This window comes from Pelmatolapia mariae, linkage group LG14 (genome assembly GCF_036321145.2).
Source record: "Pelmatolapia mariae isolate MD_Pm_ZW linkage group LG14, Pm_UMD_F_2, whole genome shotgun sequence".
Classification (NCBI taxonomy): domain Eukaryota; kingdom Metazoa; phylum Chordata; class Actinopteri; order Cichliformes; family Cichlidae; genus Pelmatolapia; species Pelmatolapia mariae.
The window spans coordinates 37,002,528-37,028,858 of NC_086239.1; the positions used below are offsets into that span (position 1 = coordinate 37,002,528).

A 26,331-nucleotide genomic window follows, 5' to 3' on the forward strand; every position below is an offset into this window, starting at 1 on the left:
GGATTTGTGTGACTTAATGGTATGTTCAGCTTTTTAATCTTTATTCACGAAGCACCAACATCATAACAATATGGTTTTTATACATTTTAATGCAGCAGTGTAATGTTGCAGAACAGAGCATCTGCTTGGAAAACTGTTATAACTATAGGATCACACTTCAATGGTTCATTGTCTTCATTGCTGAATGAGGTAATAAAGGGAATGCTGAATTCCACCGACTCTTATTATGGATGCAGATACATCAGGGTCCCTTCTCTCAGTTGGGAAAGCTTCGAGCATTCAAACATTTCTCATGCAGGAAGCCACACTTTATCTCAGTGGAAAAAAACAACCAGAGTAGGACAGACTGGTTGGCCATCCAAAAAACATCAGGAGGAAAGAGCCAAAAACTGGAAACCACATCGAGCCGAAACAGAAAGCTGAACTACTAAGTCTCTTTAAAAAAAAAAACTTTATTACTTCTACTGTCAGATTTCAGAGTGTAATAACAACTGAAACTGAACCTTTTAAGCATGTAGTGTTCATGTTGTTTCTTCAGGACGTGTGTGGTGTTTTATGGAAAAACAAACACAGGGGGAACACACGCACCTTTATTATGTTGAACTGATGATTGTTTTTATTTCCGTATAAATATGTTGCTGTGAAATCAGGCACAAAAAAAAAAAATAAATCATTTGAGCAGCTTCCACTGAAGGGCGTGGATCTATGAGTGTGACATGCAGTTCTAAAAAATGCAGGAAGCACACAAACACACACACGCACAGACCCGCTGGTATGTGCATCTCTGACTGCTCTCACTTTGAGGAATGATGCTGGAAGACGGATATTTACACATTCCAGCCATGAGCAGAGGACAGAGGGTCATTTCTCAGAAGATCTCCCATGGCTACGGTCACCGTACGGCACACACATTCACACAACCAGGCAGCAAGGAGATCAGCTTAAAGCTTCACATCTGGTCTGGCTGAGGGAAAGACTCACAGAAAATGAAAAGACACCTGTAGAGTAGCTTTGCATGCCTTTATTCTTTTAAGATAGCTTTGCTCTGATTGGCTGTCCATTGTGAACAGCAGATTTGAATGGCTGTGTGCCTGAGATGACCATATTAAGAGAATCCTCTCTCTAGCTATCTTAAAGCTTGTAGTTAGGGCTGGATCAGGTGACCCTCAACCCTCCCATAGTTATACTGGCGTAGGCTGCCGGGGCACAGTGATGCACTGGTCTTCTTAACTCATCATGTACTTACATGTCACAACTGCATGTTATAAACATTGCCTTTTTCTTTTTTTTTTGTCTACAAAGTCATCTATCGTGGGCTAAAAATGCAGCTCAGAGGAGGTGCAGGAGACCGGTTTCCTTGGAAACCACTTGAATTAGCACCTTGAGTCAACTGGTGTAAATAAAACTGATCTGAACGTAATTACAACACACTGAAATGTTTTAACAGATTTTTGTGTCTAATCTTAAACCAAACCTTTTGTTTACTCCACATAAATTATGACAATTTTATTAATATAGCACACATCAGTATACTCAAACTCACAAGATAAAAACCTAAAATTTTACAATGAAACACAAAAGACAAGTTAACAAACATACACACATACATGAATGCACGCACACATACTTAGATTTTGAGTGTAAATTAAATGAATCTGAACAAAAATGGATGTTGATCAGGAGGACAGCATATTTTATTGATTATTCTAGGTATGATGATCGGTGTTGGGACACAGGCAAACAGTCTTCTGTGGTTTTGAACAAAGCAAAAGTCAGTGAAAACTGAAGAGGCTCTGTGTTTATTGTCTCTAATTTAGAGGCATGTTGAGAAATGATGTCAGACTGAGAGGACAATGAAGGTGAAGTCACTGAAGTTTCATCATAAACTTCCTCACAGCAGCACATCCTGCCTTGACCTTTGACTCTGGCTGTTTGCACGACTCAGGAGAGTTCTTAAGGTCGTTTCCATTGCTATTGTTTGAGTGTGTGAGGAAAGAAAAACAGCTTCAGAAATATTCACTTTTCTGTTTGGTATATGTTTCTTTTTCTGCAATAAACATTTTTGCCACAAAACTACACACAAATGTACAAACATGAAAAAAGAGCAGGAAAAACGAAACTGAGGTGATCCAGGTGAGGGTGTCTGGGTAGAGCAGTTCAGTTCAGTTGTACATGGTCATGTGGAGCCACTGGAACCAATCAGAGGGCAGAAAAAGTCATATATCATTATTTACATTAAAGCTGCCATTATACTAACTGTGCGCTCTCTACTGTGTCCATTGCAAGAAGCACAAACCCAAACCTGTGCGTGACTCCACAGCAGCTCTGTGTGCACTGTTTATGAGACCACGTACATTTCTGAGATACTTTAGTCTGCCTTCTACAAGCAGCCCATTTAAGTTCAGCAAGCATCCTTTCACTTTCACTTTATTCACAGTTTGTTTTGTTTTTTTGGTCAGGTTTGCATTTCTGATTTGGACGGACATGCTTGCTGACTCTCACACATTTCCAGAGCTGAACATTTATGGCTGTACGTTTAAGACTTGATGAAGTGTTCTTTAAGTGTTCTTTGGATCAAATGCTGCACATTTCTGTAGACTTGCAACAGGGTTTCCTTCTGATCGCCCCTGCTTACGGAAACTGGCTCACAATTACTCGGGATGTCACTGCTCGACTGCTAGCTAAAGCTCCCTGCAGGTTCTCTGCAGTTATGTGGGTGTTTATCTTTGCCTTCCTGCCCAGGAGACATTCACTTTCATCTTGAAGTTTTCTTGCACTTCCAGATCTTCCACAATTCCCTTTAACTGTTACTTTTCATACAGTGAAAACTGCAAAGCTGAAAGCAGTTTCACACGTACTCGTAGCCTTAATATGCATTGGTTAGCCTAAATCAGTTACCTAAAGAAGCCTGAGGTTATGTTGTAATGATATTTGAAGAGTCAGACTTTACCAGATGACATTTCATGAGAACAACCTCTCACCCACTGTACAGGTCCTAACAAGTGAGTTTCAGCCTCACAAACCGCTGCGTGCCCCGCGACTCCTGTTTCATTTTGTTCTGTTTTTACAGTCGTGGGACATGAAGTGACAGGACTCTCACATTTAAAGGATCACTAAGTTCACTCTTCAGCTCTAACGTTACACTATATTCATACCTGTCTGTAGCTGATGGTTACTGCTCCCGTTCCCATCACGTCGTATGCTTGAAATTTGTCTGCAAGAGGACGAAAAGACGATATTGAGACACAGCTAATGTTTGACGTCTGCATCAAAACAGTTCAGAGAATCACGAATGAGCTGCTCAGTTGGCTTATAGAGGTTTTCCAAACATTCCTGTCATGTGATGTTTTAACTTTAACTGTTAGTTCAAATTAAAACATCACATGACTGATTCTAGGCAAAACGAGCTTGTGTATAATGACACAACAAACAGGGTTATTATGGGCAGTTTAAGCTAAACGTGAAAAGTAGACGTGAATTTTATTTTTTGGGGGGGTAAATTTTTTACAAAAGAAAAAAGTATCTTTAATTTTTTTTATGTGTCAAATTTGGGCAAAACTGTTAATACGACAGGCTTGAACTGTTTTCCTGCTCAGTAATAAAAAGAATCAGACAGTCTTTTCTGTTCCAGCTTATGAAAACATCTCTCTCCTCGTCGTCTCTCTTCCTCTTGTTTCTCCTAGAGATGGACCGATCCGATATTACGTATCGGTCCGATACTGACCTAAATTACTGGATCGGATGTCGGAGAGAAATAAAAAATGTAATCTCAAAATCACCTCACAAAACGCGCTACTTGGCGTAACCCAGCTCAGCGCATCGGAGCAGAATGTGTCACGTGATAGAGCGGCTGTTGTCTGCGAGACCTGTCGGCGGTCTGTTGGAGCATTTGGAGCCTCACTACATGCTTCCTAACCGCGGCATTTCATCTCGGCGAAAACTATCCCAGTGAAGTAAAGCAAGTGTGTAAGTTCATCTCTGAATGTTTGCATAGTATTTCCACGTTAAACTTAACAACTGATATATTGAGCCACAGCTGGACTGGCCATCGGAGTTCCATATTAAGGTGAAAAGGAAGCGATTTGTCCCGTGCTTCAGCTAAAATTAAAAAATAGACACAAAGCTGGAGTTATTCTGTCTTTGCTGCGCAGTTGCATCTACTTCTCTCATTCTCTCCCCCTCCCTCTCCTGTTATTTCTTCAAACATGAAACTGATCAACGACCAGCTGATCGGCTTTTCTGCCGTAAGTCCTGTCTTTCTTGTTTGTTTATCGCCCACTTTGCACTAGACAGAGGAGACCAGCGGATAAACAACAGCAGCACGTTTAAGCTTGATCAGCTGTTGTTAGAATGGATTTAATATTAATTTCTAGTATCAGCTGATGTTTGCTGGAGCCACAGCTGTAAAGCTGCTGGTCATGATATCCGTTTGGATATGTGGTGAGAGGGAAACATGAAGATGAAACCAGGAGATGTCCTTACTGAATCATCAGAGCTGAACAGGTGATGGAGAAACAGGTTTACCTTTTAGGTGACATGAATGAGTTGAAGGGAAGTTATGAGCTGTTTCTGAGAGACAAATAACACCAGGATCCTTTTCTGTGTAGCTGACAGCTGGTAACTGTGCAGGGGCGGGTCTAGCAAAGTTTTGTCGTGGGCCAGGTAGGACATTAACAGGGAAAGGGGGGCACAAAGAAATACTTTTCTTTGTTATGTCATTTAAAAACGTTGAATAAATAATTATCTGAATCTTACAACAAAAGTGGTCATCTGATTAAATGTATAGAAATCCATTATTGTATATAGTAACTAATAAGTCTAATCTACACCCTAGTAAGCTATAGTACTTTTTCCTTTGGGAAGGTACCATCTGTGCAGTCTGCAGTTCTGTTAAAGAAAGATGTTGAATCTATTTAATTATTGTAGAAAAATAATTGATTTCTGTGCATTTGTTTTACACTTGCATTAAATTAAAGTTAATTACATCCATTAAGGGCGGGGGGTGGTTCCCCAATATTTTTGCTGGGAGTTGGCAACCCTATTAGTTAGGTAGGTAAGTACTCTTTAAAATACCAGAATAGGGAGGATGGTGTAGGTTTAAATTTATTAGATTGATCAGTGTTGCTGAACTGTAAAATGTTTTGGGTGCAGTGTATTTTTTGCATACAGGTATAACAGAATAGCTTCAGTCTCTTGTTTTTTAAAACTTGAGTATGAACTTATACAAAATGCAGCAAGATATTTATAAAAAACAGTTTTATTGATTACAAAATACGCTATATCGGATTCATATCGGTATCGGCAGATATCCAAATTTATGATATCGGAATCGGTATCGGACATTAAAAAGTGGTATCGTGCCATCTCTAGTTTCTCCTCCCTTTTTTCCCACACCTCCTCTGTCACCTCATCCGTTCTCTCTCTCGCTCCTCTGTCATCCTCTGCTTCTTTCTCTCGTGGCCTTGTGGTGTCATTTACCAGCAAATATGGTGATTAAAACCACTTCCTGTTTCTAATTTGTACCGTTCATCTCCTCTGAAAGACAGAAAGCTCTAAGAATGCTTGCACCCCCACCCCACCCCGCATCACCCCCTCTTACGGATCATGCTCTCCAGTTTCATCAGCAGGTACAGGAAGCCGGGGTAACTGATGGTCATGTCTGGCTCCGTGTATCTCAGTCCAACCAGCTGCATCACCAACTCGTCCACCCGGATGCCTGCAGCAGGGACAGATGGAACAGAGGTGGGGGTAAAACGCAGGTGCAGAAGCACTGGGTGGGATATTCAGTTTTTCTTGCAATAAACTTCACATGTGCACAGGTGATATATATGACCGCACACTCGTTTCCCTGATCCCAGCCAGTCCATTAGGCAGCTCCCGTCTGAGTGACGTATGAGTGATGAACCAAAACGTTTGTGTTTTGTGATTTTAATGACTTCAGAAAAAAAAGTTCTCCACACAAACTGCACTTTGACACCATCCATGTGCATCCATCCAGCCACTTTACGCTCATTTCATGTAATCAAAACTGTCTGCTCTTGCATTAGTAATTAATTTTACTTTAATGGTGCAAAAATGTTTGACTAATGTGACGACTTGGGAGACACAGGACTTTAGTTATATATGTGACCAAACATGTTTTAGGATCCTTTTAGGATCACACATTGAGCAAAAAAGGTGTTTGGCTCCCTCTGCTGGTCGGATTTTTACCGACCGATGGAGACTCTCAGCGGTTAAATGACACAGGGTGAAAAAGTGTTGTGAATGCTACCTGCTGCTTTCAGCGAGGGCATGACCTCCTGATATTCGAGGTGCTGAGTTTTGTCCTTGTCATACATGAGGAAGATATCCTGAGGAGAGATTAAACACAGTAAAAATAAATGCCTGAAAAGCTGCATATACACAAAGATTCTGTTATAATCTGATAAAACTGCGACAGCAGCAAGCGTCCATGGTCTACTCTGCATTCTCACAAACATACACTTTCCCTTTTAGTAATCCCACAATGGAAGGTGTGGGGCACATTTTGAGTCACATAACTTGATGCTGTTGGTTGGACTTGTCCACCTTTTTGTGCCGCTTGAATCATTTTATGTTTTTGTGGCAGTTTTCTGAGAGCAAAATATGTCCAGAGTTATCCGGTGCAACAAATATAAGCTTCAGATTGCATCACAGTGCTTCCTAATGTCACCACAACAGAATCAGAGCTGGAAAAGTTTTATAGATGTTATTTTATTTTATTTTCAGCATTGGTTTCTTTTAAATTAGTTGGTTTCCAGACTGAGTTTGTCTGTTGTAATCGTTTTTATGTTTTAAATGTTTATTTTTTAGTGTATTCTAGACTATATCTGGACATATGGTGTCGCACAAATGTGCCTGATTATGCCTCAACGGTGACCTCCACCACTGTCTCTTTGATAGTAATATATGGTGTAAATGCAGTATATTGACTGGCACATGGATAATACTGCAATTATTTGTACATTTACAGATACACAGTGCGCGGATGTCAGATACTACAGCACGGGCTCTGCAGTGATTTTTATTATTTTAATATGGATATGTATTTTGAAGTTTGCATAACAAACACTAGAAGCTAGAAAAAAGTGTAGATTTGTTGGTTTTAATGTGAACAGCTGTGATGGTTTTACTCATGCAAACATATAGAAAACACACAACACTAAAGAAGGTTTCATGTTTCTCTTAATGACGAGTTATTTTCTCCCCAAAGTTCTTTTTGGACCATTTTTAAAACTCATTAAATACATTTTGCAGCATTTTTCTATGTACTTATATATTTTTTTAAAGTGTAATTCACACAGAACCAATGAAAACGTGTTCTGTGGCTCTAGTTCAGACATGTTCTTGCATTTATTTTGGTCTCTCCTGAAATGAGGAGTTTAACAAGACTTAAAAATTGAGAGTTTGTTTAAGGAGTGATATCTCCAGTTGCATTCAGCTTCTGCTACCACCGCAATGTTAGCAGTGTTGTTGATGTTGCTGGTGATGATCTTACCGTCCACTTCCTGATCTTGTCCCAAAGACTCTGGAACTCGGGCCAGTTTAGCTGAGCGATGCCTTGGCTCTGGAGAAAATTCTCAGGTCAAAGAAATCAAACCAGAAATATCCCGACAGGCCTCGGAGGACACCGAGCTGACAGGCTGCTGAGAGTCTGCCGGTAACAGGTGTGAAGGGTACGAATTTATTAGCAAACGACTTTGGATTTATCACAGATTAGACTTCTGTGCACAAAAACAATTTTTTTTTTGGAAATTGTGATGATCTTGGTCTTACATTAATGCTCGACATTACCTGCAGCTCTCACAGTCATTCATTCATCTGTAGTTTTCTTATAGAAATTTTCGATTACATGATAAACTTTAAACAAATTTCTTTTGAAATAATTGTTTTCTACAGGTTTGGCTGTGAGTGTGACTAAAAGCCGTGGCTCTCTACACATTATCTAAAGGTCTTATTTTCAGTTATGCACACCAGACTTTTTACTGGGGTCTCATGGCTCCTTGCCTATAACACACATGTAAAAGAATCGTTAGAGCTTGGATAGCTCAGTTGGTAGAGCATCAGACTTTTAATCTGAGGGTCCAGGGTTCAAGTCCCTGTTCAGGCGTGGCTCTCTTAAATCAAAATGCTCTCCAATCACTGCCAGCTGTAGTTAATGTTAGTTGACTTACTGAAGTTTAAAGTGCTTAGCTATATAAAATCTAGATGGTGTCCTGACATAAATAATTGCATATTATTAGAGCTCAAGTGTAAAACCAGCTCATGATACTCCAAAGGCACAACAAGAGCCTTTTTGTGCTAAAACAGCCTTTTTTAGAATCAAAAACATTTTCATTTGATCAAAAATCTGTGGTTACAGTGCTCAGACAGCTGGTCCCTGAGTTATTTTAATGGGGCAGGGAAAAAACCATCTCCGCCTCTCCCTCTCTTTCTTTTGCTTTTACCTGCCAATTGTAAATGGTTTATCCTCTTTTTAACTATGAACACTAATCTGGAATTCTTTAGAAATGTTCACAAAGAGAAAAACTGCATGCTGTGGTTATGACATATTACCTAGTACTGCAAACACTCTCATCACGCAGTTCGTCTGCCTGTGTCACACACTTGTGTGTTTTTTAAGGATACATCCATGAGGACCACCAGGCTCTTGCAGTGCTCCAAAGCCAAGTACTTCTCGCTTCCTGCCAGCACTGAACACAGCAGAGGGAACATTTTAACACAGACATACAGACCTGATGTAAAAAGGCCGAAGCAGTGTGTGAGGTTGGGTGTTTTTCTTCACTGTAAATACCAACGATGTTTAAGGCCATGTCCACACTAATACGTTTTTGTTTGAAAACGCATCTTTTTCTCTCCGCTTTGGCCTCCTGTCCACACTGAGACGGCGTTTTTGGTCAAGGAAAACCTGAGCTTTTTGAAAACGCTCTCCAAAATGGATGCATTTGAAAATGCTGTTTTCGCGTCTTAGTGTAGACTGCTAAAACGGAGCCTTTCGAAAATGTTGACGCATTTTAGTCATGTGATGCAGTCATGTGACCTAGGATGGTGGAGGGCATTATACAGCAGTTGTTTTCTTTGCTCTCAGTTTTGACAGCTCCATTAAAGATTAAGTCTGTACATGCTCCAGATAGCTTTTCTTCACATTCTTGATTCTCACTTGCTTTTGCAACTTTGTACTTTTGTGTTACTCGCAGCAACAACTCCACCTCATTGTTAGTCCATTTAAAAAACTCGGTGCTTCTCCTCAACATTTTGCCGCGACGTTTCAAAGAGCCGGAAAGTAAATAAGCGGCAGACGGAAATCACACAGGTCGAACCATCTTACGTTTCACTCATGCACAGTACAGGAACGTAAGCGTTTTCAGTCGTTTCAGTGTGGATGAACAGCTGTTCAGAAACCACTGAAAACGATAGTGTGGAGCGTTTTTAGACGAAAACACCATTTTCAAATTTATCTGGATTAGTGTAGACGCAGCCAAGTCTTGCTCCAATCATTGGTGTGAATGCTGATATTGTTATGTTAATGAACCCTAAACAGGCAGTTCAGTAGCGGTCAGTGTGGGGCTCTGTAGGTGAGAAAACTCAAAGTGGACATGCAGCAGTTCTGCAAAATGCAAAAATCACCCAAAACTTTGTTTTTGGCAGAAGCTCCGCGTGTTGTGGTGTGCACACAGACGAACTCTGACTTCCTCAGCTCCTGAGCCACCATCATTTCTAAATAGCCACGGGCTTTATATCAGGGTGTAATGCTCAATGTTACACCCTCAACCAGGTCACCCCGGTAAAAATAAAATAGTCTATGTCCATCTTTTAGATCCAGTCTATGCTTTTACCAGCACCTGTTGGAGTTCGGTAGCAGTATCACCTAACCTGGAGGCTAGTTAGCATAATGCTAGCTTTTTGAGGTTATTTAGTTTTCTTTTTTGGACGTCACAGATCAGAAGGAAGCATTTCAGATGACTGAAGTTCTGAAACAATCTTCTGTTGAAAGAGATATGACTGAACAAGCAGGATGAACAGCAGGATTACTGACCTCCACCCTGAATGGCCTCAGTCAGAAGTTTGTAGAGGTGCAGTGGTTTGCAAAATCCCTTCTTATGACACAAGAAAGACATAAAGGGGTCAGTGTTTCACTACTTCTGTTATATCAATCAGTAATGGCAGGGCAAGAACAGGCAGCTGTGTGCTTCAATCTCACCTTGTTGCAGTGTTTCTGAAATAACTGTCTGATGGCCTGAGGTGAAGGGAGGGCAGCTTGGTGAGGAAATGAAAGCTGGCGGGAGAAACACAGAGTAAATGAACACGCTGTATATCTCATTATTTATTTCCATCCTCGTAAGTTGTCAATACTTTTATTAGATCAAAAATCTTCACCTGGCCACCACAAGACCACAGAAATGTCAAACAGCTGTCAGGAAGCTGGAAGAAGAGCCTGGATAGCTCAGTCGGTAGAGCATCAGACTTTTAATCTGAGGGTCCAGGGTTCAAGTCCCTGTTCAGGCGAGGTGTGTTTTAAAACTCTAATCCAGGGGTCTCGAACTCCAGGCCTCGAGGGCCGGTGTCCTGCAGGTTTTAGATGTGTCCTTGATCCAACACAGCTGACTCAAATGGCTAAATTACCTCCTCAACATGTCTTGAAGTTCTCCAGAGGCCTGGTAATGAACTAATCATTTGATTCAGGTGTGTTGACCCAGGGTGAGATCTAAAACCTGCAGGGCACCGGCCCTCGAGGCCTGGAGTTCGAGACCCCTGCTCTAATCTCTATCTCAGGTTTTGCAACTCCTGCAGGTTTTAGATCTCACCCTGGGTCAGCACACCTGAAATGATTAGTTCATTACCAGGCCTCTGGAGGAGGTCATTTAGCCATTCAAATCAGCTGTGATGGGTCAAGGACATATCTAAAACCTGCAGGACACCGGCCCTCGAGGCCTGGGTTTGGACACCACCGCTCTATCTTGCTCTTGAATATAGACATAGTTTTGAGTTTAGGCAGGGCCTGGATAGCTCAGTCGGTAGAGCATCAGACTTTTAATCTGAGGGTCCAGGGTTCAAGTCCCTGTTCAGGCGGACTAACTTTAAGACAAATGTGCAGGTCTTCTGCGCTTAACATGGTCATTTTCAGTCCACTATAACAAAAAGCAGTGCCTGAAGTTAAAACCTAACTGACAGAGGACCTATGTAATGCACTGTAGAAGCATTTGTTGTCCTAATGAGCACTAAAAAAAGCTTCTGCACTCTCCACATCTGGGTAGGCTTCAAAATGCACGCCCAGCTGCTAAGTTACTTCTAGATGGATTTATTCAAACATTTTTCAGACATTTAATACAAATATTTTCTTTTCTTTCTTTTTTTTGCTTATTCCAAGTAATGCAATTATGTGCTCCTCTGTTTCATAATCTTTAATCTAATAATCTGGATAAAAGTTTTTCTAAAGAGAAACCTTAAATTTAGCTTGCAAAATATTAAAGGCTCTACAGACACACTCCCATCAGAGTTCACATCTGCAGCTCTCACTGGTTTGAGTCTATTAAATTAACTGCTGATTGGCTTACCTCTGTTATTGATGCGACGTCTTCTGTTGATGGTTTTCGAGCTGGTCTGTAACAGAAACCAAAACAATCAAAAAAATATATAGAAGTCAGCTTCCACGTCTGAAAAGTCTTAAACCTGCTTTTTATTCTGGTGACTTTCATTCAAAAGGACTAACGATGGGAAAACACCTCCCAGCTCCCTTCCTGTGTGACCACAGTAAAAATACATTTAAAGAAATTACACATAAAATGAAGTTAAATTTGTAAATTCATTCTGTGTATCAGAAAAGAGCATTATTCAGGGTGTGCTCATTTACTAACGACTTGTCGATCACAGGTCGTTCATGACTGCTTTCACAGTCTGGTCGACCCCTCGCTCACCAGATCCGGTTTTACACAACAACAAGACGGCAACAGAACTCCATGACTCACGTGGCATTGTTGCCCTGCTCCGTCAGCACCCGCAGGAGGAAGGCTCCCGGCTGATTAGGCTCTCCGGTGGAGGGGATGATGATGTAGCAACCCGGTGGGAGCGAGCCACGAAGAACAACTTCCCGCCGTGCGACATACTGGGGGCTGTAGAGGACTGGGCGGAGCACGCTCAGGTCCTCGCGGGACAGGTACGTATTCTTAGGATGGGCCTGGAGAGACAGCACACACTCATTTATGCCAGCCCTTCCTTCATCACTCAGTTTATGTTCAGTCTGAACTGGTCCTGGACTAATTTGAGCTTATTGTTTATTTTCTTTGATTTCCTTTCATCCACAGTTACTGCTTCAAGTACAGTTTAGAAAGACTTTAACAGCTTTTCAGATGCTTTCTGATCTAAACAGTTTAACCAAATATGTTCAGCTTTCCAACTTTTGTTTTTAGCTACAGATGACCCAGGAGTTAAGTGTTTGCTTAGTTAGCTGTTTGATATCTTTTCTGTTCAACCATCTTCAGATAAACTCAGTAAATCCATTGGTACAACAGGCCCTTTGACAGTGTTACCACAGATTAAAAGCAACATCGCCTGAACAGGGACTTGAACCCTGGACCCTCAGATTAAAAGTCTGATGCTCTACCGACTGAGCTATCCAGGCTCTTGACACGAAAGAGCTGCTTTCTAACATATGGTCATAAACGAAGCAAGAGACATTTCCTCAAAATATCTGCTTGCGCCTTCATACCGATGACATTTCAAATATAGCACAATGTGTGAAACTGCAAAAGTAAAAGCTGCCTGTAAAGCACAGTCTGACAGCCTCACAGTCTGTAATAATTCTCCAAAGAAGCACCTTAATATGAATGAACAACACATCGATTGAAATTTCAGAGGAATAAAACTATCTAATAAAACCGTCCATGTTCACTTTCTGCTCTGTAAAATAGCAGCTTCCAAGCTGAACTAAATATCGCAATAATACCTTCATATAGGAATAAAAATAATAGCAACTACTGCACTATTCAGGAAGTCAGTCCAAAGAGAGAAGAGCCACTGGGCAGGACTTTTATCACATTTATGCCTTTCATTTAAACACCAGACCCAGACCCCGTGTGCGTGACTATACCGGGTATACGTGAAGGGCGATGGCTAGACTAATGCCTCTTCGTCTCTGGTGTTTCTGCATCAGAGCCAAAACGAAGGAGCAGGTCTTCTGAGCGCTGTCGGGGTTTTGGTCCGCCTTTGACAGAACAAAGTAGAACTGGGGGTTCTGATAGAACCAACCTGGACACACACAAACACACTGTTAGTTTTCCTATCGTGTGTAACTTTTAACATTTCTTTTCATTATTTATTTTTTTCATGTTCCAAGCTGGACCTGATTTAACTGCCTCCAAATGTACAATTTATTGGTCCTCTGTCCAAAGATCTTTAAACAGAAGCTAACAGACCTAGAACAGGATCACGGGAAGCCCAGTTACCCAAAACCAGACTCCATGCGTGTGATCTCTGTGTGGCTATATTCCTAACTGTTTACCTGGCAGTGTCTGATATCAAAACTTGGTCTACCTGTAAAACTGCAGCTCTGTTACTAAAGACTGTACAAATAAGCTCGTCTCAGCTTGTTGAGAGTTACAGAATCCTTCATAAACATTATACAGTCAGAGATCTCAAACAAAAGCACAAGGATTATTTCTGAGTGCTGCACGCCAAATGTAATATATTACATAATGTACAAGTGAAACAAAGACTGTCACATAAAATTAAAGAAAAAAAAACTGCATCTGGGAGCAGACAGACAGGCGTGTCAGAGACCTGTGCTGCACAGAGGGATTCGAGGGGAAACTTCAGGTTTAACTCTCATTGTTCACAGTTACAAAGGTGCTTCACTTCTTACGTCTTGATAACTTATGCTCGAGACTGGAGCGAAATACACTGCCGGTCAAAAGTTTGAGAAAACCCCAATTTTTCCGGCAATTATGCCGTTTAATGTCTGATTGCACTCTGAAATGAAAGCATAGTACAAATAAGCAATTGGAGTTCAAAAAGAAATCATGGAATCAATTCATAGACCAAAATGTATTCTAACCTTTAAGTAGCCACCAGATATAAGAGCTGAACACACCTGTAGCATTCTTTCTACAGTAGAAATCAATCTGTCTGTTGCAGAAGTTCCCATAAATGTGGACCTTCTAGGTTGCTTTGCTTTCACTCTTCTGTCCAGTTCATCCCAAACCAGCTCGATGGGTTTTAAGTATGGAGGACTGTGCTGGACACTCCGTGTTTTCAAGCTTACCATCTTGTTCTTTTTTCATGAGGTAGTTCTGGCATAGCTTGGATTATGTTTTGGGTCATTATCCTGCTGTAGGATGAATCCCTCACCAACTAGGCGCATACCAGAGGGTACTGCATGGCGCTGCAGAATGCTGTGGTAGCCTCTCACAACGGTGTTTCGTGGCCCAGGCAAGTCTCTTTGTCTTATTCTGTATAATACTATGGTATGTGGTTTATACAAAAAGCCAAATTATACAAAAAACCCTTTTTGTATAATTCTGAAATTATTTTTTTAAGGTTTGGGTAACCTTACCTTTTTTTAAACCTCTGGCAGTTCACCACTTACCTTTGTGCCATTTCAAGCTATTCGTTGGACTTGAACAACTTGAATTACAATAGAAACTGGAAAAAATGGGGTGTTCTAAAACTTTTGACTAGTATTGTATTTTCTAGACAACAAGAAAAAAACCTGCACCTACTGACAAATTGTGCAGAAAAGAGTGTCACCATTTCTGGAAGATCCCTGAGGAATCTGTCCACAGGCAGCAGGAGGCGCTAAAGTTTTTGTCTTTCCCTGGTGAGCATCAGTTAAAATTGACTCTCAGGAGAGACTGTATTCCTACTCCTTTGTGTCGGCTGCAAGAAATATTAAAACATTGTTCTTGTATTTTTCGTCATATATGATGCTAAAATCAGAGTGCACTACACCCTATTCAGAGCCTGGATAGCTCAGTCGGTAGAGCATCAGACTTTTAATCTGAGGGTCCAGGGTTCAAGTCCCTGTTCAGGCGTGGTTCTTTTAAAGACAGACGCTCTCTGATCACTGCCAGCAAGCGCAAAGATTAAGGCTAATAGTGACTAATTAACACATGAAACTAACTGTTTGCCAGATTGGCCCCTACTCTTAAATTCAGTTGTGATAGTTGAGGTGGACTTCTGTCTAAGTTTAAATATCCCAGCTTTATCTCCATTTTTAAAACCAGCTGCTGGGTTTGTGAGGTTCAGAGTTAAGAGTGAGCCACAAAACATTTGACACACGTCATCACCCGTCTTACCTCCTTGAGGAGAGCCTCCTGCTGTGATATTCGGCGCCCAGTTGCCATGATGCATAATGCAGCTCAAAGGCAACATGCTGGAGCCCGGTTCACTGAAAGCCTCGGTCAGGTGACAGACCTCCATCACCTCGAAGTTCTGTCGGAAGTCCGACACCGACATCCTGACAGAGAGAGAGAGGAACAGAGCGACTGGCCAAACAGATTTCCTTCGTCTGTAAATACTTAATGTGTTTGAATACCATTGGCATATCCAAGTTCAAAAACAAAGACACATGCATTTGGTTTCTTCACTGCAATCATCTCATCTGCTCTGTTTGGAACTATTGGTGTCGTTTTAATCATTGCTATCACCGCTTCATTCATCCCTGCTGAGTATCTACCCCAGAATGAGCAGGAATAGCCACAGGGGGCCCATAAAAGCTGTGTGACAGTCGCTGGTATGACATTACGATAAACTCACCAGAACTCTCCGTCCTCCTGTCTGACTCTGCCGAGTCGTTTCTGCTCCTCAATGCTCACTGTGTTCCACTCTTTACTGCAAACACAGAGGTTTGTAAACGTGCTGTAAATGTGTGAAGTATGTACTCAAGAAGGTGAGTAAGTAAGGTGACATTTTGGTTTGTATGTGACCTCATGGATTCAGATTAAAGAAGCAGTAAATTGAGCTATGAGATCAGTGCAAACGCATTGATTATATAAATTATTTTGAGATTATTAAATTATTTTTTCCAATTTTCTCACAGCCTTAAGATGTTTTTATGCTATTTTGTGTTTTTGTACTTCCCTTTTTTCAGTGTCTTTTTTTTCACAAGACACTCAATTTTAATCTCACATTTGACTTTAGACAACAGTAATAAAGACCACGAACCACAAGAAACTGATCTATGCTCTGCACGTCACGTCCAGGTGGCCCACGATTACTGCGATTAGCCCATTCACTCCCCTCATTTCCTCCTACGCATTACCAGCTACTTCTTCTTCTGCTGCCATTTTTGAGTTCACTGAAAGGATTTAAATTTAGAGTAAGTTTTATTCAGCACTCCTCATTGGATGATCTTCATACCCTTTGAAGTCACTCCAGGGCCCCTCCCACTCTGTGTTGCCCCAAGGATTGAGGATTCGCACCAGATATTCAGTGCTGTGTGTCGTCCTCACCTGGCAGGAGAGGAGGCAAATCAGGTGAGAGTGCAGTGAAGAGCAGCTATGAGTCATTTAGATTTCTACTTCTATCTGTATTTATGTGTAATTAGGACTTATGAACATTTCTTGGCCGTGTTCAGTGACAGTTACCTTCTCCACTGCAGTCAGAGCGTAGGCATGTCTAAACATGATTCCCAGTTCATTCCTCTGCTCCAGAGGACCCTGGAGGGGGAACAAAAGTCATCCAACCACAGCGAGGACAGAAGGAAAACAAACAATATGACTCATAAATGAGTGCAGGAACGCCTCCGTGTTTCCCAGCAGGTTCAGATCTAAATCATCCCTCACAGGTCCTTACTGTACCTGGCAGTTGGCACAGTTGATGAGTGCTCCTCTGACCAGCAGGTGTCTGAGGAAGGTCGGCAAGTCTCTGGGAAGTGAGGCCACCTGTAAAACCTCTGTCACCCCGCCCGTCATATCCACCATGGCCTCATGAGGGAAGCCCATGTCCAGAGCTCGGTAGCCACCCTTCAACCTGGGACAGAAAGGGAAATATCAGAGGTTTTCTGAACGGTTTTCTAAAGATCTCCTGAATTTGTCTTTCTAACTGAACTCCGACAAATCTGCCCAGGAATGGTTTGAACAATGGGACATTTAATGTTTAAGATATTATTATTATCCTTATCATTATTATGCCCAGTTTTTCACTCACTTATCAACTACTTGTTCTTAAAGTGTGAAGAACAGATGCTCAAATTATCCACAATACTCTGAGTAGGAACAGACGCTAAAATTTAGAATCTTTTAAAACACAGACACTGGATGTCAGTTACTATTTAGCCATTTCAGCATGTTTACATGTTCATTTGTTGTATCATTTCTCTCAGTGCTATATAGTCATATTTATTTTTTTCCATATAAATGCAACAAAATCTGGAAAATGTTCACTCCGCATGGCACTATGTTAAAAAAAAACCCCAACATATTTTTTATTTCCTCTAAATTCAGTTTTCAGCATCAGCACCATGCGATTTAACATCACACACAGGAACAGAAATAAGCACCTGTACCCTTCATGTTTTGTCTTGTATCTGATAATTCACTAATTCTTCAGGCGTCTTATCACCGTGTGGGATAGGTGGCAGCTTACAGCATATGAACGCTCTCCCTTTTTATTAACATTACGACAACAGGCTGATCTTCTAGCAGTGATTCGATCTGAGTAGAAAAACATATGCTGTTATGTCATTATCTCCGATACTTATGAAGGGCTCAGAAATGGTGGGAAAACTCAAACTTGAAAGACCTGGAACTCAGGAAAGATTCATAGTATGATGCTAAAATTTTGGATAAAATTAAGGGGTTTAGATGAAACGTGCGGAATGAATATTCATAGGAATATGGATTTGTGGTTATGTAACAGGCAAAAGAAGACCACATTTCTATCAGAGAGGCTGAAATGTGCAGTGAGACATGAACACCTAGACAGCGGCTGACTGGGACTCACTTGGCGTAGGCTTTCTCCAGCAGGGCGCTCCAGAACTCTTGTCCTTCTGGAGAGCTGAGGAAGATCAGATTGTTGTCCACAGTGGGCAGCAGGTCATCGATCCGTACCTCCTCCCACTGACCGTACTGCCAGAACTACACAGCGAGAGAAAGAGAGAGAGAATATCATCTGATTTAGGCTGAGAATTCACTTGAAGAAGATAACTGCATATTAAACAGTGCTTTTGTACCCTGAAAGTGAAGCAACCATTGTATCCGTCTTGGAAGCCCTGGCCCAGAGGCACAACCTTCTTGAGCAGCGATTGATTCATGGAGAGAGACGCTATAGCCGAAAGTAACCAGCAGTCACCTGGAAAAGAGTGAAGTTGGTCATGACATCATTTAAAGCTTCAGTGCACAATGCTGGATGGTCCTCTTTCCATTTTAAATCACTTCAACCACAATGTGACATAAGCCGTGCACCATCTTTCACCTACAGTCTCCATTAAACCTTTATGTGCTGGGTGTAACAGCTATTCAACGCTGACTGCAAGATACATCATGCGAAACTGGTCACTTGCAGATTCAATACAGCATATACAGAGAGCTGTTTGCACTGTTGTATTTGAGGAAGGAGGAACATGTTTAACCTGGTCTTCAGGGTGTGACACAGACCCACCTGTGTGGAAGGAACAGAAAAGAACTGGGGTTCTCAATCTGATGTAGCTACTGTATACGATTTGTTTTGTCCTTGATGCCACTCAGCTCAGTTAATTTCACCCAGTCACCAGTGCAAGTACTGCAACAGAGACATACACAGTTTCAGTGCACCCCTCCCACCCTCCAAAGTGACCCAGTGTCAGCTGGGAGAGGTTCCAGCACCTCTTTGATCTTCTCTACTTTTAAGACTAGTCTTAAAACTTGGTTTGAGGGTGTAGGCTGCTGGAGGATTTCTTTTTTTAGTCACATTTTCCACTTACTATGTGTTTATACACATAATCTTCCAGCAGAACAGCCTGGTTTTGCTGGAGGATTCTTCCTGCTAAAAGGGAGTTTTTCCTTCCCACTGTCGCCAAAGGTCTTGCTCATAGGGGGTCGAGTGTTTGTTGGAGTTCTCTGTTGTGTTATTGTAGTGAGTTTTTACCTTACAATATAAAGTGCCTTGAGGCAACTGTTATTGTGATTTGGTACTATATAAATAAAATTAAACTGAACTGAATTGAATCAGCACAATACTATCAACAGTCTCTCAAAGTATGAAGGTCAATCAGCACGAGGTCGTTTATCTTGACTGGATCTTCTGTGCTGTGTCTTTATCCGACTCCTGCCCTCCCTCCTGTCAAAAACAGACTTAGCATTTCTAGGAGGCCTGTAAAACACGCTGCAGGGCATTTCCTGGAATCACAAGTGCTATGTTGAATGGGTGGGGCCAGCTCTGGTGACCACATCAGTGCTCTCCTGGGGTTCAAGGGCTGTCAGAAATAAGCTATAGCAGCTTATTTTTGACAGTGGGCAAAGCGAGGGGCTACAACAAAGGATTAGCCTGAACAGCAAATCATGCAAAGCTGCTCTGGTGAAGTCCAAGAATGAAAAGGTGGTGGAAATGAGCAGAATAGGTCCACTTGAACTGAAAATACTTAGCTTATACGACCGAGTAGTACAGGAGATCTCTACTTACTGAGTTTCCCCTGGCGAACATCCAGCCTCGTTGCGCCATCTACTATGAACTGAGGTGATGAACAGAGTTCCTGGAAACAGAGCAATGATTGGTTGAAACAAAGACAAGAAAGAGCAGGAAGATGAACGCAAATAAACTTGATCTGACTTGTCTGCAGAGCCAAAGGGAGAGGCAGATAATTATTAAAGTTCATCCATCAGAACAATGTGGCACAAACTTGTCACACTGCCGGATGTGCGACTCCGAGTCAGACAGGAAGACTGACATCAGTTTCACCAATGTTCAGTGTTTATCATGATATAATTTTTAAAGGTGCATAAATAAAATGTATCAAATTTTTATAAATAATGATCATTCGTGTGACACTTCAAAAGTAACTGAGATAAGATAAGAAGCAACTTTTATTATAACCTGAGATCTATGACGTCCCCACAACTGCAGTTCCTCTAGTGGCGACTCGAGTCAGTCCGCATACTTGGACTTGCTCAGATTGCAAAGAGTTAAAAGGAGATACTCAAGAATTCCTCTCATTTATGACTTGTTATCAGTACAAACACTTTGCATATGCTGGTCAATACACAGACAGTTTTTCAGTCTTCAAAAATGTGTGTGGCACCAACGTTTGCTACTGCTTCAGGCCTTCTGCCTTTACACTTATCTAGGTTGCACATAGTTAACAGATATGAGAGAATCCCCCCTGATTATGACATTAATGGTGGAATCAGTGAAAAAAAAACTATGGGCACCTTTTTATGAGTGAAAGCTATAGAGCACCGTGTTCTTGAAGTAACCTGTGTGGTACAACACAGCAAAGACAGTATACTTTACATTTAAACCCCAAAGCATGAACAGGAACTTGAACCCTGGATCAAAAGGCTGATGCTTTTCTACAGAGCTGCCCAGGCTCTAATGGTTAGTGGAACAGTTGAAATTCTTACCTAAAAATGTGGATATTAGCAGTTGAAATGATAAGCTGTTAATGTAACTATGTGTTGGCTTTGATATCAAGAGCTAATGATATGAGATAAATGTGTAAGAAAAAAACTCATTTCTAATTTCTAAACCTGTCCATCCTGCTCACTCCCAGTCAAAATCTTAAAACCTTCAGCTCGGCGTCTTCTCGTTTTATGACTGTCACTTTCTTCAAACCATTCCTCACAGCAGGTCTCACTAGCATCTTTGAAACCTTCCCTTTTACTCTTGCTGCTATCCTACTGTTACAAATCACCCCCACTCATCTAATCCCACTACACCCTGTCTGCACTCTCTTCTTGTGCTGTATGCATTGCTTTGGATGGCTGACTCATCTTCACTACCTCTGCTCTTTGCAGCTTCACTCTTACATCTCATTCATACACAGGAATTCTGTTTAGCTTCTACTGATTTGCACTCTTCTTCAGAGCTTACCTCCATCTCTCGTACACTCTCACTACATAGAATTTTTGTACGCTTACAGCATTCAATTTTTTAATGTGCAAAACCTTCTAATCTTACATGCACTTGTATGTTGTATTTGTTTTTTGTTTTTTTACTTTTTGCATGATGGGAATAATATAAAAAGTGCTTTAAAAGTAAACTTGACTTAATTGAGTAACATTATGTGTCTAATCCATATGTCTGTGGGAAAGAGTCCACAGTTACAGGATTTCTATGGACTGCCTGGACAGTAAGGTGTCAAACTACGATGCTGAACACACGAGTGACAAACGTCTCAGAGGTTCGATTTAGGAGGGAGTGATGCAGTATTTATGACCTCATTCTGTCAACACTGGCTTAATGCAGGGTAAGAGGAAGGACAATTCTCATTGTAATGGTGTTCTTGTGACATGTGTCCGTCTCCCTAAATCAGTGTGTGTTATACTAATGCACAGCCTGCCCAGTCAGAAATGTCTGCCTTTAACTGTCTCCTTTTGTTTGCATTGGTCTATACAGGTTATAGGATTTTGTAAACAGACACATCTAACTTCACACTGCTGAACAGTTTTCTTGGTATTTAGATGTAAACAGCGATAAATGAAACTATTAAACACCAACAAGAATGAAAGAGACATGTTGCAGCTGTGGATGACGCACTCCAGGAAGTTTGCTAACGTACCGTTTGCTGTTATATTAGCCTACACTTCAGGTTACACTGAATACATAGAATATGAAGATGAGTAATACCTGAAGGAAAAGTTAACTTTATATCCTATTTCAAATATTTAACATTTATGGATTCAGGTTTGTTTTAATCTTTATTCTTGCAAACACTGGATCAGACTTTAAACCTCTGTCCTTTTATCTCTGTGGTGCTTCCAGCTTTTCCTGCTTTCTCAGCAACAGTGACCAAAGACAAAGAACTTCTGACATTTTGCTTTTCACTGCCATCTGAAGTCTTTTGAGTCAGCAGCAGCAGGAAGTTCTGTTTCTGATTCCATGTGAGGGAATTTACAGAAAGCAAGTTTGTGCCCACTGCATCCTGCGTGCTCCATTCAGGCAGTAAGCCTTGTGTAAATACAGTTTATACAATAACAGTCAGTACAGACTCCATGATCTATCTATAGGAACTCAGTGACTCAATCTTAATGAATACTACACTGCTTTAAGCATGAAAACCTAAATAAAATCTATTTCTAGACATGGAATACACCCTGAAACTGGTCAAAGGGAATGTTTTAAGGTAAACAAGTTTTAATGTGTCAAGAGCGTTTCCATGATACTCTGAAAGAAGTGCCTCCACAGTTAAGGCAAAGGTTGGTGTGATGCTATACACCTGAATTATACCTCTGCGTCAGATCTACTTTGTAACTTATGCCACAACCGGAACTCAATTTTAATGCAATGCCGCAGAAATGTAACTACGGGTTGATGTTTGTCATAAAGACTTGAATGCTGTGCAAGGCTGCAGTGTAGGGATAAAAGGAGCTTCTGGTTAGGACGTAAATTTCCTGTAGAAGTCTAAATGAAGCTTTGAAGTTTTCCATTTTCTGACTACATGAGTTTTAAAGTTCCCTCACCCAAAACTGCTTTCCACTTTGCCAGTGTTATATAAACTAAAAGTGCTGCAGACAATTGTTAGGGAGAAGCTGTTTATTCCTTACACACAGGGTTGTTGTTAAAACACAACTCGCCTGAACAGGGACTTGAACCCTGGACCCTCAGATTAAAAGTCTGATGCTCTACCGACTGAGCTATCCAGGCTCCCACAAGGAGGGGAAATCTCTCTATCGTCAAACTGAATTTCAGCCAGAATGGTACATGCAAAATCTCTCAATCAGTCACTGAGATGATGTGATTATCTCTTCAGTGTCAATCATTAGAACCCTGAAGCTCTACCATCTGAGTTATAAAACCTTGAAACAAGAAGTTACATGCTCAAAATTTGTACTTTGCATGTGAAGACAGAAATGTGAGCCATCAGCTGAACTTTAACCGCCTTAACCGGTGTAACGTGCACATGCGTGTGATTTTGTTTTATCTTACATATATTAGCAAATATAAGACAAACCTGTCAAACTATAGTATATACCGTACATTATATTCTATTAAAGCAAGTGAACAGAAAGGCTGCTTTCTTTGTTTCCTGTTCAGATGCCTTAGTTGGATATTTTACATATTTAGCCAACACAGACAGTGTTTAGCAGCAGATTTAATCTCACCCACCCTGCATCCTGCCCAGCCCTCAAGTCAGAAAGAAGAGAAGCGAAGTGAGCGGATGCAGGATAATACAGAACTAAAGGACAACACTGAGCCCTGTCTTTGTTTCCCTCCTGTTGCCCTGCAGGGTTTGGGTTGCCTTCATTTTATCTCTGTGGAGCCTTTCTGAAACACACCCTTGCAAATATGACTCTGTCACACACTGATTGTAACTCTCCAGTCGACCAACTCGGGACACTACAGGGCAAAAGAACAACTGGTTCACATCTGGCACAAGGCTGAAACTGGTAACAGTGATTCACAGAGATCCACCAGAATTGTGATTTTTACCAGGTGAGTTTTTAATGTTAAAGGTAACCCCCCACAGAGACTCAGAGAAACAAAATAATGACTTAAATAACTGTGAAATTAAGTGTAATTTGAAACTGCAATTCGACCCGCTGAGTGGAATCTTCCTCCTTGTCTGCCATCTATAACTCCCGTTGTCTCAGCAGGGCCAGAAACATCTTGAAGGACATTACCCACCCTGGTTACCATCTTTTTAACCTACTCCCCTCTGGCAGGTGCTTCAGATCCATACGGGCCAGAACAAACAGACTCAGGGATAGCTTCTTCTAGGGCTGTGCGATATGACCAAAATCTCATATCCCGATATTAAGACATCTATCGTCTGATAACGATATAAATCACAAAAATGCAACATTTTCTGTAAATTCTGTGAATCTCGGGCAGCTCGACTTGCGTGAAGTGTTTCCAGCTGGGCGTCATGGACCTAGAGTCCAGTGTTTTAACTGATGCATGAAACTATACATTTTTAGACATAGGCTGTAACGGCCGCCGTTTTTTTATGAGTATTCATTACACAGCGTGCTGCGGGGAAAAGCCTGTTCTAACGTTTGAGTCTAAGGTTTATTTTTTTAGCACCTGACGGCTCTTTTTTGCTTCTCATCCGTAAATACTCTGCATCTTTCACGTGATTCAGTTTATTTTGAAAAGTCTCAACAGGATCTTGAGCTTTATTGTGAAAGGTTTATGTGGAAAATAAACAAGCGGACACGCTGTGGTTTTACCGTCGTTGTTGCTAACGACAACGCATAAAAACAAGTGCTTGTCTGTCTGTAGTGTGGTTATATTAAATATAAGAGAAAGAGAGAACTTTAAGAAATTAATATAGCCACTACAGTGACCATCAAAATGATGAAAAAATATTGCCGTAAACAGTTTATTTTGCGACACCACGAAACAAACGATAGCTAAAACGAAACGATAGACGTTTTTATATCGTCATCCGATATATATCGTTATATCGAACAGCCCTAGCTTCTTCCCCAAAGCCATCACCATACTCAACTCAAAACTTGCACAAAACTAATTTGCACTGACTGTGTCATCATTCTCTGGCTGTCTGTCTGTCTCACCCAGTGCAGAGTATTTATATTATGTGTATAGTTATATTATTGTATATTTTTTATAATGTGTTAAGCGCATGTGCACCTTTAGGGAGCTGTTTTAAATCTCGTTATACTGTGTATAATGACAATAAAGGCTTTCACTTCACTTTAATTTAATTAAATTCGTAACTTAACCCATGGAGCTCTGTGGGAGTTTATTTTGAAGCTTTGTAATATTGTGTGTTTTACTGTATTTCGACTCTTTTATTCACAATATCGCATCAAAAACATGAAACTTTCTAACAGTCTAACAGGTGTCTAGAAGAAAAGGAATAAATCATTACGTTCAGCTTTTTCATCCTCTCCAAAGGAGGAAAGCTTTCTCAATATACCATTCTTTTTTTTTACTGTATGTATATATTTACATATTTAAAAGTTAATAAGTAAAACATTTGTGGTGCAGCACAACAGATAAAAATTCACATGCAAAACACGTGAAGATCCCAGATATGAAGCTCTAAAGTCAAAATGTGCACAATGATGTGAACTTTTAAAAGATTATCCTTCTCATAGCAGGCTGTCTGTTTCTCTGTGGTGGCAGGAGAAAAAGATTTTTACTACCAGACAACTTCAAGCACATAGTGTAGACATACACAGTGAGTAAGAGATTACAACATTATTACAGAAGGAAGAAGAGAGCTGCTGGTTTTAAAGAACTCTGAATAACCAGCTACACGCATCACGCTGTACTAATACTTTATTGTAGGCAGCATGAAATTGAAATACAAGTAAACCACTTCATAACTGCATCGTGTACTGTTGTTGTGTACGCACTGTCTGCGTGACACCTGAAAACACTCGGGCAGTGCAAACTGGCCTGTGTTTATCTATTATTTGAAATGCGTTACTATTTTATTAGAGCAGCTTAAGCTACTTGTATTGGTCTTTTACTGCCCTGCAGCATGGTGTCACTGTGTGTATGTGCAACATCTGTAATCTGCAAAGTGACTACTAATAACAGCTGTGGAAAGCATTTACCTTTTGAAATGTGCTGAAGAAGAATGTGCATACATATGTGTATGTGTGATATGTAAATGAAGAGAGCTCGATACTGCAGTATTTACTCTGTGGGAGGTTTTTTTTATGTATTTACGTTACGCAGCTGTTACGGGTTTGTTCTCCATTTCGTATTTACCTTTGGTCGCTTCCACTTGACCCCGGGCTGCATCTCCAGCTCTCCCAGGGGGAAGTTAAAGTCCACGAACAGCCCGCTCACCGGGCTCACTTCGCCGCTCTCCGGCGGCATGCCCCCGCTCAGAATATCCGCCAGCCAGCGGCGGGACTGCGAGCCCAGCAGCTCGTCGGAGCACACCGAGTCCACGTCGTCCTCCGGCGGCGGCAGGGAGCTCTCAGACGATACACTCACAGACTTTCTCATGGCGAACATTAACCGTGCTCTACCTGACTTTCAGCACTCTTTCCTGTTTATAACGTGCGCAGATAAGCCACGCCCCCTGATAAATCCGCCCAGGTAGATGCTCACCTGGGCGGGAAAAACAGTCCCGGAGGGTTTTCATTGCGTTGCGCGGGTCAGTCCCAGATGTGTTCAGTCAGTAAAGGCGGAAAACCCGCTGAAGGTTTCCAGGATTTCCTCAGTGGAGAGGCCACAGGAGCATCACCAATACACAAGCGT

The 26,331-nt window shown here is 41.2% G+C and overlaps 1 protein-coding gene and 6 non-coding genes across 7 annotated transcripts; 4 read left to right on the top strand and 3 right to left on the bottom strand.

The window, feature by feature from the left end:
* Positions 1-1,976: 1,976 nt before the first annotated feature.
* zgc:85932 (uncharacterized protein LOC405875 homolog) lies at positions 1,977-26,076 on the bottom strand. Its single transcript, XM_063494093.1, has 20 exons — positions 25,834-26,076; positions 19,612-19,681; positions 18,185-18,303; positions 17,956-18,089; positions 16,812-16,983; positions 16,599-16,670; positions 16,372-16,463; positions 15,769-15,843; positions 15,309-15,469; positions 13,106-13,263; positions 11,985-12,193; positions 11,574-11,619; positions 10,220-10,294; positions 10,055-10,115; positions 8,647-8,711; positions 7,517-7,585; positions 6,272-6,350; positions 5,600-5,716; positions 3,156-3,214; positions 1,977-2,189 (listed from the first exon to the last, which is right to left on the bottom strand). The coding sequence occupies exons 1-20, from the start codon at positions 26,074-26,076 to the stop codon at positions 2,163-2,165; spliced, it is 2,103 nt and encodes a 700-aa protein (XP_063350163.1). The 3' UTR covers positions 1,977-2,162.
* On the top strand, positions 8,056-8,128 carry trnak-uuu (transfer RNA lysine (anticodon UUU)). The gene has a single exon. It is a non-coding gene; the product is annotated as a tRNA-Lys (tRNA).
* Positions 10,452-10,524, top strand: trnak-uuu (transfer RNA lysine (anticodon UUU)). Its single transcript has one exon. It is a non-coding gene; the product is annotated as a tRNA-Lys (tRNA).
* Positions 11,016-11,088, top strand: trnak-uuu (transfer RNA lysine (anticodon UUU)). Its single transcript has one exon. It is a non-coding gene; the product is annotated as a tRNA-Lys (tRNA).
* trnak-uuu (transfer RNA lysine (anticodon UUU)) lies at positions 12,565-12,637 on the bottom strand. Its single transcript has one exon. It is a non-coding gene; the product is annotated as a tRNA-Lys (tRNA).
* Positions 14,972-15,044, top strand: trnak-uuu (transfer RNA lysine (anticodon UUU)). Its single transcript has one exon. It is a non-coding gene; the product is annotated as a tRNA-Lys (tRNA).
* Positions 22,719-22,791, bottom strand: trnak-uuu (transfer RNA lysine (anticodon UUU)). Its single transcript has one exon. It is a non-coding gene; the product is annotated as a tRNA-Lys (tRNA).
* Positions 26,077-26,331: the final 255 nt, after the last annotated feature.